This window comes from Hemibagrus wyckioides, linkage group LG23, assembly GCF_019097595.1.
Source record: "Hemibagrus wyckioides isolate EC202008001 linkage group LG23, SWU_Hwy_1.0, whole genome shotgun sequence".
NCBI lineage: Eukaryota > Metazoa > Chordata > Actinopteri > Siluriformes > Bagridae > Hemibagrus > Hemibagrus wyckioides.
The window spans coordinates 8,107,674-8,122,224 of NC_080732.1; the positions used below are offsets into that span (position 1 = coordinate 8,107,674).

Consider the following 14,551-nt stretch of genomic DNA (forward strand, 5'->3'; position numbering starts at 1 on the left):
GATATGAGGCACAAGCTGTTCAATTTCTGATTTGGTGTCTGTTGCTAAGCCTCTAGTCGTAACATTCTAACAACAAATTGTTTCACAATGTACATGTTTGGCACTGCTTAATGACTAAAGTTATATACCGACTCAGTTTATATGTTCTTCTGTAATCTTTATACATTCAAATATATTTTGACAAAATGGACTTTTTTTTTTTTATAACTGAGTTATTAAATTTGTGCTTAATAATGGAACCATTTGGATGCTAGTGTATAAATTACCTGTCATGTTGCAGATGACTCTGAATGGCCCTAGAGGTCCACTGCCATCAGGATCGATCCAGTAGACATCTGAAGTTTTCCCCAGGTGCTTATAAGCCTCGCATGACTGCTCATAGACAGCTAAAAGGAAGGGAGAGAATAAGACTGACCAGTCTGTCTAAAACCTGTATAAACAGTAGTGTTTCATAGAGTGCTCAGTAATTGCAAAATACATAAACACAACTGCAAAGCTAAAACCACAAAAGCAAATATAAAAGCATAACAGCAGATTAAAATCTGAGAACAGCAAATAAAACACTAGCAAAATTAAAAACATATAAAAAAAAGAGCAAACCAAAATAACAGCAAAATTAAAAAAAAACCTTGAAGGAATAAACCAAAATTAAAAAATAAGCGCAAATAATCACAGAAGAGCAAATAAAAGCACTAGCAAAATTAAAAATGCAAGGGCAAACAAAATTAGCAAAATTATAAGCATAACAGCAAATACTTGTTGCTAACTGGCTACAGCACATGCCATTTAGAGATACTGCAGAAAATATAGAGCTGTAGGATGTTTACACTAATAGGAACGATGATCCTACTGAACCTACCTGCTTTTATTTTGGTTCTATTTCATGCTGTTATTGTATGTTGATTTATTTATTTTATAATTGTGAACTTTGGATGGCGTTATTATCAGTCTGTGAATGTAAAGTCATGATGTTTGGCTGTGCTGAATGATGATGTTTCAAGACAGCTAACATATGAGATGTCTTGTCATAGGAAGTAAGCATAATGCAACCAGGTAACTGTTTCATCTTCAAATGCTTTTTGTTTTTGTTTTTTTGAGGCAAAGCCGCTAATGTATTACGTAAACATTCTTCTTTATGGACTTTTTAGACAGCAACAGTCATATGTCAGCAATCATAAAGAAGCTCAAGTTAGATGTCGAGTGATTTAGCTGTAGCGTAGGTGGTGCTGTAAAGAATATGTCCTTCATGTAGTCTCGAAATCAATAGAATAATAAAAAAAAACTAGCTTCAAGGTTTGTGCTAGTCTGCATTATAAAGGCAATTCCATCAAAATGTCTGTAAACTCTAAAAGAAGAAATTCAATCTCAAGCATCCCTGTCTAGTTCCTTGTCTGCTCCATGTCTGCTTTATGCAAACAGAAGCTTTTGGGTAGGAATGCAGCTTTTTGGAGGTCATTTTAAACTTTTTCCCAACTCTCACCTCAGTGATGAGTGTGGAAGGCTTTTGCTTATGATTGAAGTTTCAAGTTTTACAACTCAAGTTTGCCGTAATATACATGATGTCCATTTACCATGCCATACTTAGTTTGTACATTATTACGGATGCTGCATTAGCTTTACATTACATAATTACATTAAAACTCATTAACATGATGGTATGGTCATATTTGACGTAATACTGTATAAACATTGTGAGGTATTTGTATATAACTGTGCAAGGCATTTTGCAAATATAATGTGTGTGGATTGGAGGCAAGAAGTGTGTAAAGTTGGCATAAAATTTATTAATTTTAATCCATTAATCAGTATCCATTTTTCTAGCGGGGCTCAAAGTACAGGCAGGCAACATGATACAAGGGTAATCTACATATAATTGTATTTCAAATAAACAAGCGGAGATCAAAACCAGAATGTACACAGATCTACAGAACAAGGAATTAAAAAAAGGCTCAGTAATACATAACAATAGCAAGATTTTGCAATGAGACAAAGGCAAAGGATCGGATAAACAAACTAGACTAATTAAGGGTGAACACAAAACACATGGACACAATCAGGAACACACAGGATGACAGGACAGGCAACAAAATAAAAGTGACTTGGGGAGCATGCAAGGTGCTGAGAGGATAAATACATAAATACAAGTAATGGCATGAATAACAGAAAAAACAACAACATTTATTTATGCTACCTGTTATTGCTCAAAAAATATTCCCCCTAAAAACAGTGATACTAGCTGTAGCCTGCTCCAAAAGAACCCCCACAACCAAATAAAAAATTAAACAGGTATTATGTTCCTTAAAAATATTGCTCCTCTGTGTTCACCGTAACAAGTTAAGGCGAATGTAACACTCTTTCCTTTGAGTGTACTAAAAGCTGCTGCTGGATATGTTTAGGAAACACACTGTATGAGTGACTGAATGGAGTTACTAGAGTTATTGGACTGTGTGTACGTACAGGAGTGACAGGTAGCTCCGGCGTACCCAGTGCCATCACAGGAGCAGCTGAAGGTGTCCCAGGTCTGAGTGCACCTTCCTCCATGCTCACAGTGATTGGGCAAACATCTGGAAAAGAGGAAAGAGAATCATTAGCATTAAATCAGTTTCACATCAAATACCACTGTAGCTTTGTCCTTCTATTCAAAGTCACACGGGCTTTGCCTTTGGGTAAAAAAGGGCAAATTAGTGTGCCTCCATGAGGGACCAGCTGCCTTATGATGTGTTAGATATGAGTGCTTATTGGAAGACATCATTAGTTCCTGGGCTGAATAAAAAGGTAGTGTAAATTGAAAGACACATTCATGCTTGGTCTACACTTTTTGTTGGAGTGTGTGTATTTTCAGGATTTATATAAACTATGGTTCTTTTTGGGCACAAAATCCTTTAATCAAAGAGTCTCCTTTATGTGAGTGGTACTGGTTTCATTAGAGGTAGACGAGCAGATTTTGAAACCAGTGTACTGTGAACTGTGAACTGTGAACTCTCAGTGAAAACAGCCCAATTTCCAGGATTCAAATAATGTGTATATTTACATTTACACCACAGTATATTGGAGCTGACATAAAATAAATGAATGTTAAGCTTTAGCTTGGTTTAGTTACATCAAAAATTGGGTGAACCCTCCTCCAACCCAAAACTCATCCAACTGGGGTCTTTTTAAGGGACCAAAAGTAATTGGAAAAAAAAAGTTAAATTGTCATTTATAATATTTCGTTGCAAATTCAGTGAAATCTAGAACTCATAGCCACAACTAGACACTGGGTTTCTTCCCTGGTAATGCTTATCAAGTATTTACTTTAGCTGTATTCAGTTCCTGCTTGTTCTTGGCATGCTTTGCCTTCAGTAAGTGAAACTCAATTGGATTCAGTTCAGGTGATTGGCCAGGCCATTGCATAACATTCTATATCTTTACCTAAAAATGCCAGGTAATTTTCAGTTTATGCCTCAGGTTATTGTCCATCTGCACTGTCAAGCTCCATCAAATGAGTTTTTAAGCATTTGGGTGAATGAGAGCAGATTTGTTCAGTAGTCTAAAAGGGAACCAGTTCCTCTGGCAGCCATACATGTCTACGCCATAAAATGACACAGACATGGACTGCATATTGTGAGTTAACAGCAGCAGATTCCAATTGTTGCACTCAAAAGGCTATTTATCTGCTCACTTGTAAGGTGAAATATTGAAAGAATAACAGACCATGGCACAGCTGAGCAATTTTGAGTAACTGATATTTTAGACATAATACGGCCAAAGACTTTACATGTTCAAATATTGTTACACACCTAAATATTGTGCAAAATAAAAAAGCTTATACTCATGAATGAATTGGACTTGCTGTTTCAACTCCCTGTGTTAAAACTACAACAAATCAAAAGTAACCTGTTTTGACACTGACATCAGTGTGCTCTACTCTCTCTGGCATTTTTTTGGTGTCACATTCGATGTAAAGTTTTAACAATGAATGTAAAAGGCATTTCCTATAACATCATATACACAAGCAAGGCTGCATAATCATCATACTAACAAGACATATAAAAGATTAGCATATTTACCATACATAGAGCCTCTATTTTTTTTCCTAGCCAGTATAATTAAAGACCCAAAGATAAAATAATTAAAGGCTTCACAGTGTTTTCTTCTAGATGTAATTATTCCGTTGAAATGCTTTAAATTTACAAAGGTTTCAGAAAAGAAACATGGCAACTCACGTCCCAGTTTTCATAGGAAGATTTCTAAGGCTGCTCTTGTCAGGTGTGTGGCAAATTCATTAGCACAGCTGAACACAGCATGACAAAAAAACAGCTTGCTGGTCTCATGCTTTGTTGGTAGAGTTATGAAAATGGAAGTTTGCAGGGACTTTTTTTTGTTCTGCTACCTTCTCTTGGAGGGTGGTATATGTTCTGTTGGGATATTATCTGTCAGGAACGCTAGGATTAATTGGGTTAGCACCCCGACCATCTGCTGCTGGAGCTTTACACCATGAACTCATCCAACACCCACAACGTCTCTGTCAGTGAGAGCACACATGGACGGCCTCGCGACTGATGCAATATAATAAAGATAAAGTTGCACACTGTGAAAAACAATTTGTCTGAGGCCTGTGTTCATTTTTATTTGTTTTTGAGGACTCTGCATAATAATAAAAATCATGCTTAGTTTAATCAGGTAAAAAGTCACATTCTGAATCATACCTGTGCTGAATGTGTCAGTGCTGGTGATTGTGTGGTATTCAAAATTTTTAAGAGGTTAAATCTTTCTGGATAGTTTGCTGTTTGAGTCAAATTGTTAAACCCAGCCCTGTTTTGACATTTCTTCATTCAAATGAGACTCACAAATCTCTTTCACAGCAAACTATGTACACAAGTTATCAAAGGAACCTGTGTGCTAATTTTGTGTTTGATAAAGGTTTATATCTCATAAATTTATAACTCATCATTTCTGATTCATGACTAGGCACATGGTGTTAAATCAACAGAGCCACTCAACTTTAACCTCATAATGATTCATTATATAAGAGCTGAATACAGCAAAAAGCACTGGTTACACATGGTGGGGCAGGATACAAGTGAATAATCTCAGTGCTATATGTGGACGAATCTAAGAATCAACAACATCGTGGGGCGGGGGCAACATCATACAAGTATAATCCATAATCAATAATGAAACACAGCCGATATTTGAAAACCAGAATGAACAGAGAAACAAGAAATCGTAACACAGAACAGGTGAATCTCAATGACAGGACAGAGATGGAAACTTTTTTATGCTGTTATGCCACTTTCAACTATCCTTAATTATAATGTGTTATTTAGACAAAACTTCCTCTTTTACTGATCATTTATTTAATCATCTAGCACCAATCTTTAATCTTCTTCCTTTGATTTATCTTGACATAGCCACCTTTTCCGGGCTTTGTTTAGCAGAAAACACACCACCGACTATAATTAATAACTTGAAAGCTCTAAAAAGTGGAATATTAAGTACATGTATTAACTATGATCGAAAATGACACTGTGCTGTTTTCCCAATTAGCAAATGAGCTGGAAGAGATTCTTAAAGTGTTAAATCTTTGCATACTTTATCAACATTGGTCACCTATATGAATAATACCTATGTGACTGCAAACTTTTGTACCCTGATGATTTCTAATAGATTTGCAAGTCATGCTGGTGCCAGTTAAAGATTTGTCATATCAGTTACATGTGATGATCAGAGTGCTAAATGGTGTGCTCCCGCAGTATTGATATGTGGCTGTAGCAAATAAAGGCTCAGTAAATGAACTGTTGTTGAATGTATTAACAAGCAATCATTATGTGTAAAAAGTTTCTCCAGTCTGAATAAACCTTGTTGTGATTCTGTGGAGAGACTCTGGCAAATTCCCTAGATTCTGATTCTAGATTAATCTTATTTAACATATGAGCGGATTTATTCATAAATAGTCTGTATGAGCTTTTACACATTATAATTGGTATTCATGAAAATCCAATACATTATGAAAACTACTCCTGCTGTGTGAAAATGTACACATAAGGAGGCTAACAAATGTAGCCTTGAATTGATTGACTTCAAATCGTATAATCTGCATGGATTACAGCACTTTTTTGTATAGAATATTCCATTAAGTTTAAATTCTAATGTTTATAGCCTTTAGCAGATGCACTTATCCAGAACAACTTAAAAAAGTGCTTTAGAGTCATGATTATAGTCACCCTCATGCTAGTTCATCGGGTTGCGGACTAAGATTACCATCAACAAAATATTGTGAAAACTTTTTATATATTATAATATTGATATTATTATTAATTAATTAATATTAATACTGATATTAATATTAATATTGTGAGAATTTTTTTTTTACATTTTTTGGCATTGATTAAAAATAAAACAAACAAACAAAAATTAATTAAGAAAGCAAGGCAACACAAAACCATTTATAAAGACTAATAAAATGCTGCAACAGAGCTGCCCTGGTGTTGAACATGAACATATGTAAGTGCAAAGAAAATCAGGATTTCAACACATTTGTAAACCCGGTATAAAATCTTTGTTCAGGTTGGCTTATGCAAATAAGTACATGCAGCTTTACTTTAAAAATTGCTAAATGAGATGAAATAAAATCAACCAAAATGGTTAGTAAACTTTTTTCTATTCCATGATTTAGCCTAAACCTAAGCATTTAAGTTCCTGTCCAGTTCCTTGTTACATCCTGCATTCCTGGGTAAAGGAAGAGATTACATTAGATATTCAATATAGCCAGGTCTTCATAAATGGGGAAAATGGAAAATCTATATAGCAATGTTTTACTACAAGCAAAAATCACACATTAGAAGGATGCTCTGGATATTTTAAAACATAGATATTGTTTTTTGGTTAAATGCAGTGTTGACTTATACCCTAGGCTTTCTAGACTCAAAGGACGTATTAACCATTCATTTATTTCATTCTAACCAGTTTCCAGCTAAAGAGGGGGCAAAGGAACAAGAATGTAAGAATATTGATTTTGTTCAGAAGAAACCAAAATAAACTCTTTCGAATCCCAGCCAACGTTCAACCTCACAGCGAGCCCCAGATTATCTGTTTCAGATATCACCTGGTAGCTAAACCTCTATAAATAAATAGTTATACCTAAAAAAAAAAAAAACCCTGTGAGAAAATGTTTTTTTCTCATGTACTGTACAGTACTTCCTGGTTTCTTCTTCTTTTTTTCTTTCTGTTGCTGGCTGTGATTTCTGAAGTGGTTCTGATTTCTGGGCTTTGTTCTTGTACATGAATAATGTTTAGTTTCTTTTTTGTGCTATACACCCCTTTATTCTTTATTTACTGGGTTTAGCTTTCTAAACAGTTTCAACCCTTTCTTTTTGTAAGGTTTTATTTTTAGCCTTTAAGTGTTTCCCCATACCAAATAACCTTTAAAAGTACACCATGGAAGGTATGGTGTGGAGGATGGGCATGTATCCAGGATAATTACCTGTCTATAATGGCACACATATCCAGACTGACATTCTCAAAAGCTCCTATCACACCCTGCTCCACTGCTGATATGTCGGCCAGCTGATCGTCCACCTGGATGAGCTGCATGCAGCCTTGAAACGAGCGCTGCGAGGGAGATACCCGAGTCCGCAAGAAATAACCTGTATACAGAACAGCAACAGACAAGAATCAGAACCATTTATTTCAATGTAATTAAAAAAACCTAATCTCTTTTAAAAAATTTAACTATATACTCTATTCTACTCAACTCAGAAGGATGTGCATTTTTGTCATATGAATAAGGAGATGGCAAGCACTGAAAAAAAACCCAAAAAAACTAAATCATAAGTCTATATTTCTAATATATCGCTGCATGAATTGTCCTAGTTGTAATTTATTGCATTAATCAGTGCAAAATCTCTTTAGTTAAAAATATGGCTTCAATCCTTATTATCTGGCAGCTTATAAAATAGCATTTAATTTTTAGCATGATGAATTAGAAGTAACTCCCATGTTCCTCAGACAGCTCCAGGCAAGCTCCTATAGAAACTTGCCTGCTTTTAGTCATACTACTCTTTAAATAACCCCTCTACTTTTCTGAGGCTTGATCTAGCTGTAAAGAATGATAAGTTTTGTTATATTAAAATCATATTAAAATAAGTTATCCTCACTTCTTCATCTGGCTTCCTTTGCAATTTGGCTAAAACTTAATAAAGGATAGATCTTTAAAAAATCCAGCAAAATGTCTGTCTGTAGGCACAAGAAGGACAGTGGATAGAACATACTGGTGGCAAACATGGAAAAAATTCTCATGGGCAGGTAATCTTCTATAGCATTAAGCTGTTATGTGTTTAAGCATCCCTCACCACTCTGTTAAAGTCACCGTATGAGACGCATTATGAATATAGATGTGTTTAAAAGAAGAGCAAATCTAACATTCCATAGTGTCATAGTAATAAAAAAAGATACTGGATTCTCAGCAGATTACTTCTTAAAAAGGTTAAAATCCTACAGTCATATTTCTTTTAGCTTTAATACCATGCTATAGGCATCTTCAAGTAAATTTCTTGAAAAGTCCTGAAAAATGTCCTAGAAATTTTTTCACAGAAAACTGTATGCACAAGACATAAATACTACGGATTTACTGGAAATCATAGAAATAAGCATGAGATCATGTAAATCTCCACCCTACTGAGTAAATACTGTATATTAACAACACTTGTCTTCTTCTTCTATGCTAATCTCATTTGCATATTATCCTATTAGCGCTAAATATTGTTTAATGTATGTTGACTGTGTTTTCTTACTTAATACTTTCCTCCTCCTAGCAAGGAGGTTGTGAAGACATAATTGAAAAACTCCTCCCTCACCTATACACTTTCATGAGAAACACCACAGGGAGGAAAACACGATGTTCTAAAAGTTATCTAGACCATCTGCTGTCTGTCTGATATGTTTTTCTGAGTGTCTGGCTGCCTAAGCAGTGGAGAGATAGAGGAGTATACGACAAGGGAAAGAAGGTCCCGGCTGTAACAACATGATAGGAAAGCAAGAAATAGTAAAATCTGATAAGAAAGGAGAGCCCGGTAGTATCTGAATGGCTTCTACAATAGGTGTGTTCTTGAAACAATGCCAGGGGGTGGTCAATAAAGACAGGACAGAGGAGACAGGCTCCTGTTAGCTTTATGTGGATAACAGTGCAATTACTGGCTGACTTTCCACACACATTCTCATATATAATTATATCACTGAGCAGGAGGACAGCAATGACAAGCATGTGTATGTGTGTTGGTGTTAGTCTGAGGGCCAGGGGTGATTTATAAGGAACTGGGGAATATCAGCGGTTAGATTAATGAGTACCCGTGTCCTCTATATATAATTCATAACCAGCAGGTGGATTCCCTTGGGAATGCAGCGTTATGATACCGTTATCCTTATCAATAGCCAATTTAGATGTGCTCCATGTTTTTACTCCTCATACCTTAGAAACTACTTGTATTATTGACCATATTCAATTCCTTCGACTGGATGAGTACTATAGTTATAAGATAGTTTTAGAAGAGGAACACGTTTTTGTTATATATTATATATTTATTACATTTATTATTATTTTTTTTTCTGCTGGAAGAGGTTCTTTACTTTAAGTTTCAAGTTTATTGTCATACACACTTGAACCTTTCAATCAGAAGGTTGTGAGTTCAAATCCCATGACCACCAAGCTGCCACTCTGGGCTCTTAAACTTCTATTGCTCCGTTGTGTATATAAAATAAAAAGTAACTTTTTTATGTAGTGCCAAAGTAAGCAAGTGAAATAAAATCAAACTCTGCAGTCATAAAGTCACGCAGTGTGATGTACTGGGCTTTATGAATATATTCTAGCAAGTAAAAAACATATATATTTTAAACAATTTACCCTTGTAGCAGTCCAACAGTGTTGTATTGGGATATATTGCACATATAGTCAAGGACAGTCAGAGTCTTGTATCAGACTATTCATCAGTCAGAATCCAGTGTAAATGTAGGTGATAAATAATAAATTGTGTGGATTGTGCTAGTAGTGATGTTACTGTTGTAGTTTAACACACACACACACACACAATGTAAATCTGTACTGAGGTCTTAACAGCAAAGCCTTATTATCTTATATTATAAAATGTCCTAACAGGTTACTTGAAAACATGAAAGTTAGGGTCACATTGCACTGTGGTCTGAAAAGATGTTTGAGAGGTGTGTTATGGATTAATGAAAGTCTATTGAATTAAATAATAATAATGTAGAGCTTCACACTTACGTAATCCATACAGTAACTACTGATTACTAGTGAATAAAGAAAATGTATTTCCTTTTTGTTAACAACTGAGAAGAAGTTTCTCTTTATTTTTCCTTAAGATGTGATAAATAAATTCTTACTGGTTATTAGTGTGGCTTTCTAGATAGAGCAAACATGATGTAGTTGAAATAAATGTAATTTGGAATGCTGCTTGAAATATTAAAGTATGCAGAAGATTTTTATGGTTCTCTCTAGGAAACAAAGTAATAACAGCATTGCAATCATTGAAAAAATATGTTGTTTTTTTCCAGAAGGATCACAGTTCTAGGAAGCATTGTAAAATTGCTGTAGACTACCCACACTTTAATGAACCTCTGACAGCTGGAATCCAGCTGGTCTATTTAATTGTAGCCGCTTACCATATTTCTATGTTGATCTTTAGTTATAAGTGGTTCCACTTATTGATTAAAACAAATTCTTTTGTATTCAAATATATAACGTCAATAACCAAGAGGTTTTTTAGGCAATTTTTTTTTAATGTGTTAACGTCTTAATATTGTTAATATTGAATGTCACATCGGAAAGGAAAAGAGTACAGAACATTAAAGAGGCACAATGTTGTGACAGTGTATAATATATTTAAAGTTTACTCTTCATTGTGTCATTGGTTTATAGATAATGATGGAATTCACCATTAAGCTGTACTGAGCAGGAGATTTAAAACCTCTCTGTCCCTCCAATGTGTTATACGACCTTGTGAAACTAGCAATCAGCTATAAAGGCATAAAGCATATAACTTACAGTGCCAAATCCTAAATCCAGGACAGACATGGCAGACATTTATGGATAAACATAATCTGCCCCAAGTCAAACTGACAGTGATGAGAGTTAAAGTCAGATATACAAAATATACAAATGCTACAGAAGGGGCTTTATCTTTCGCAAGCACCTGTTTATATTCTCACATGTTTGTGTATTTAACTCTATATTGGTAAAGATAACATCCAAACCAAATGGACAAAAATAATAGTCCACTAGAGCAGCACTATAATAAATACGCTATTTTTATTCTATGGTACATCACCTGACCCATGAAATGTCGATGGGAATGAGTACTCAGTAAAACTGGGCAATATGAGAGACGTAATCCAGGCTGAGTGATTCAAAAGTCAAATAAAACTGATGTGCAAATGGCCTTGCACTGACCGCTCTGTACGTAACCAACAAGCACCAAACAAACAGGCCATATTTAATCTTCAGTCCAGAGAGAGGAGTTCGGCAATAACCAATATGTTGTGCTGATGAAAATGGTGTTGGAATTGATATAATGACTCACTGACAGAACATGTTGCAGATGAGCTACAGCGGTAATGGCCTTTCCCAGTCTAGCCTGGTGATTTGTGCCATTGACCTTGCTGTCACTGAGGCTCTAATTGGACAGGGCTTTGGATTTGATGCTAATACCCAATTAAATCCATTGTGCTCTTGCCTGTGTCTCCAAATTAGTCTCTAAGTATCAACAGGCTTAATTAGACTGCTGTTTAGCCTTACTAGCAAAGCCCCAGGACAAACTACTGGCCAGGATCTTTAACCTTTGCAATAAGACGTCTTTTTCATTAAAAAAAGGACGCACCAATGATCCGTGTTGGATACAACTGGACACCATATTTATGTTTAATCAGAGATCATTTATTTATGTAATTGAATTGATCTGAACATATTACTTTTTTTGTACACTCATCCACTGATCTGGCAATTTCAATTTCTAAACCTGGTGAATAAAGAGTTTCTCATTCTGATGTATTATAAAATGAATTTGAATCATTGAGCATGAATTTGAATCATGAATTTGAGCACTTGAAATGAATTAAGTATAGGTATTCAGTCACATTGCTGTTCATTTCTTACAGCACAGGGAATTCTACATATATCTAATTTACCTCTAAATTAACTACATGGTGATTGTGATCTCTACATAGAATGACTTAAGGTTCATGATAAATAATATGAGTGAAGAAAAAATGACTTGAAATCATTTTAGAGACAAAGACACTTCAGTTCTGATCTAAGGATGGACGATCAATAAACAATGACTATGTACTGTTGAGTCTTTGCGAATTTTGATTGCATTCTTTGTGCAGTGTGTAACTGTCACAGGAGAACTGGAGGGGTGGAGAGTTTGCAGCTCCATTCTCTTCTGGCCATTGTGCCATTGGGAAGATGAGTGTGAGTGATAACGCTATCAGACAATCTATCCTTCAGCGTTAACCAGCATCTCTGCCCATGGTGTCACACACTGCCATGAAGATGGACTACCATTTTCACTGTACACACTCCCCTTTTTGACACACTGGATAGTAGTTTGAATTGGACAGATGGCTTGGTGTGTGGACACGCATATGAACGCATCTTTAAAGTAACAGTGTATATATAGTAGGTGCAGCTGGACCCCAAGTTAATATCACAAAACGTCCAAATAAAAAGTAATCGGATTTATTAATCACACTGCTTATATTGACATGCTGGGACTTTTCACCTGCTCTGTAAGCCAGCTCAACTAATCAAACAAAACAGGAATTCTACTGAGCAAAAAGATTTTATTAGGAATTAAATCAAGTTAAAAATAAAAGATAAAAATCAAGCTGTAATTAAAAAGAACCCTCTTCCTCCCCCTGAGTATTCAGAAATTTACATATCATATGAGACCTTTTGAGACACAGCCATTTATGCTAACCCTCTCCATTCATAGGATTAGGTTTATATAATTTTTGACATTGATTCAGCTACACTCACGTTATTAGCTATGATAACTAAAGCAATTCCTCAGAATAAAAAATCTGTACAAGCTATCATCTCAGACACTTTGACTTAAAATTTCTGGCTTACTTAAGCAGACCCTCACCTCTCTGCGTTTTATTTGAGACTAAATAAAATACAAGTGCATTAAATTTCAAATGCACAAGGTTTCTTTAAGAAACTCAATGCATGCTTGAGAGCTCTGAAAGGTTTTTACCTCTTTTATAGTGCAGATTTCACAACAAACTGAAGTAGGAAGACTGGCCTTTGTGCACTGACTCCAGCTCCCATCAGGAAGCTATTAAAGATGTGAAACCCTTTTCTCAAGATACATTCAGCACATTCAATTCAGTTTTTCTAAGGCAATACAAACAGACATTTTCCATTCTGCAGTTAGCTCATGTCGAGATATTGTATTGAAATTACAAGGCTGACCTCCAAAATGATACAGTCCTCCAGTGCTAATGTGAATGAGTGCATTGGTCTTCACAGCTGAGGATTCATCTCCATCTATGGTCAGCATGGCAAAGTTCTCTTTGGCCAAAAAGCGAACATCATGCCATTCACCATCGTTCAGCCCTGAACCTGTAATTATAAAAATATACAGATATTTGAGAGAATAGAAGCAATTTTACAGGATTTAATTAAACTGCCTATAGATGTAATGCAGACATTATCAGACTGTCTGTGTCAGACTTTAAACACATTTAAATAACAATAAATTCAAAGGCAGTATTTAATAAAACATTTCTGAGAAGACGTGAGCACATTTCTGAAGGTTTCTGTGTATTATTTATTACTATCACAACCACGCTATGCCAGCCAGACATGGTGTCAGCTCTACCAGTTGCATAAACTCCAGCCCTTAACATGCACCATGACCTACAAACAGGGCCTCACCACATGACTCCCACAGCCTGAACGCTCCACTCTCACAGTCACCTTCATTCTGATCATGTACACCTTTTCCCAATCACCTGCCCCCATAGCCACTGCACAGAAGGACTCAGTTTGAGTCAGTTTTGTTGTCAACATAAATAAGCCTTTGTATTGTGTATGATTATCTGGTTTCCTGACCTTTTTTTTTTAAAAACTGTTTGCCTCTTTTCTTATTAAACTGGCTTACCTGTACTTGTATCCTCACAGTCTATCATTAGCTAAGACATTGAAGTAGGCCTTTAAAACATGATTAATTAAAAACACTGATAATGAGAGCAAGAAATCAAGAATACGCTTGCACACATTTACACACATGCACTTTATTTAGTAATGTGTGACACACTTTCTGTATGTTCTGAGTTGTTTCATGTATTTCTGTGTTTTATGTAGCACCATGGTCCTGGAGGAGCGTTGTTTCATTTGAATGTCTCTATATCAGTGGTATACGGTTGAAATGATAGCAAAAGCTTCTTGAATGAACTTGTCTTGAATAAGTAAATATATATGACAAATACATTACAGACCGGGGTGCAACAAGAGTAGCTACAGATCAGCAAGACCTTGCACTGAAATCAAAGT

General features: G+C 35.5%; 1 protein-coding gene across 1 annotated transcript in view; it reads right to left on the reverse strand.

Moving 5' to 3' along the window:
• The window catches only part of LOC131344581 (contactin-associated protein-like 2), a 234,823-nt gene that overhangs the window by 99,693 nt on the left and 120,579 nt on the right, over positions 1–14,551 (reverse strand). The window contains exons 9-12 of the mRNA XM_058376980.1: positions 13,469–13,618; positions 7,466–7,628; positions 2,458–2,564; positions 267–386 (exon numbers count right to left, since the gene is read on the reverse strand). Coding sequence (XP_058232963.1) covers positions 267–386; positions 2,458–2,564; positions 7,466–7,628; positions 13,469–13,618 — 540 coding nt within the window. The remainder of the gene's footprint in view (positions 1–266; positions 387–2,457; positions 2,565–7,465; positions 7,629–13,468; positions 13,619–14,551) is intronic.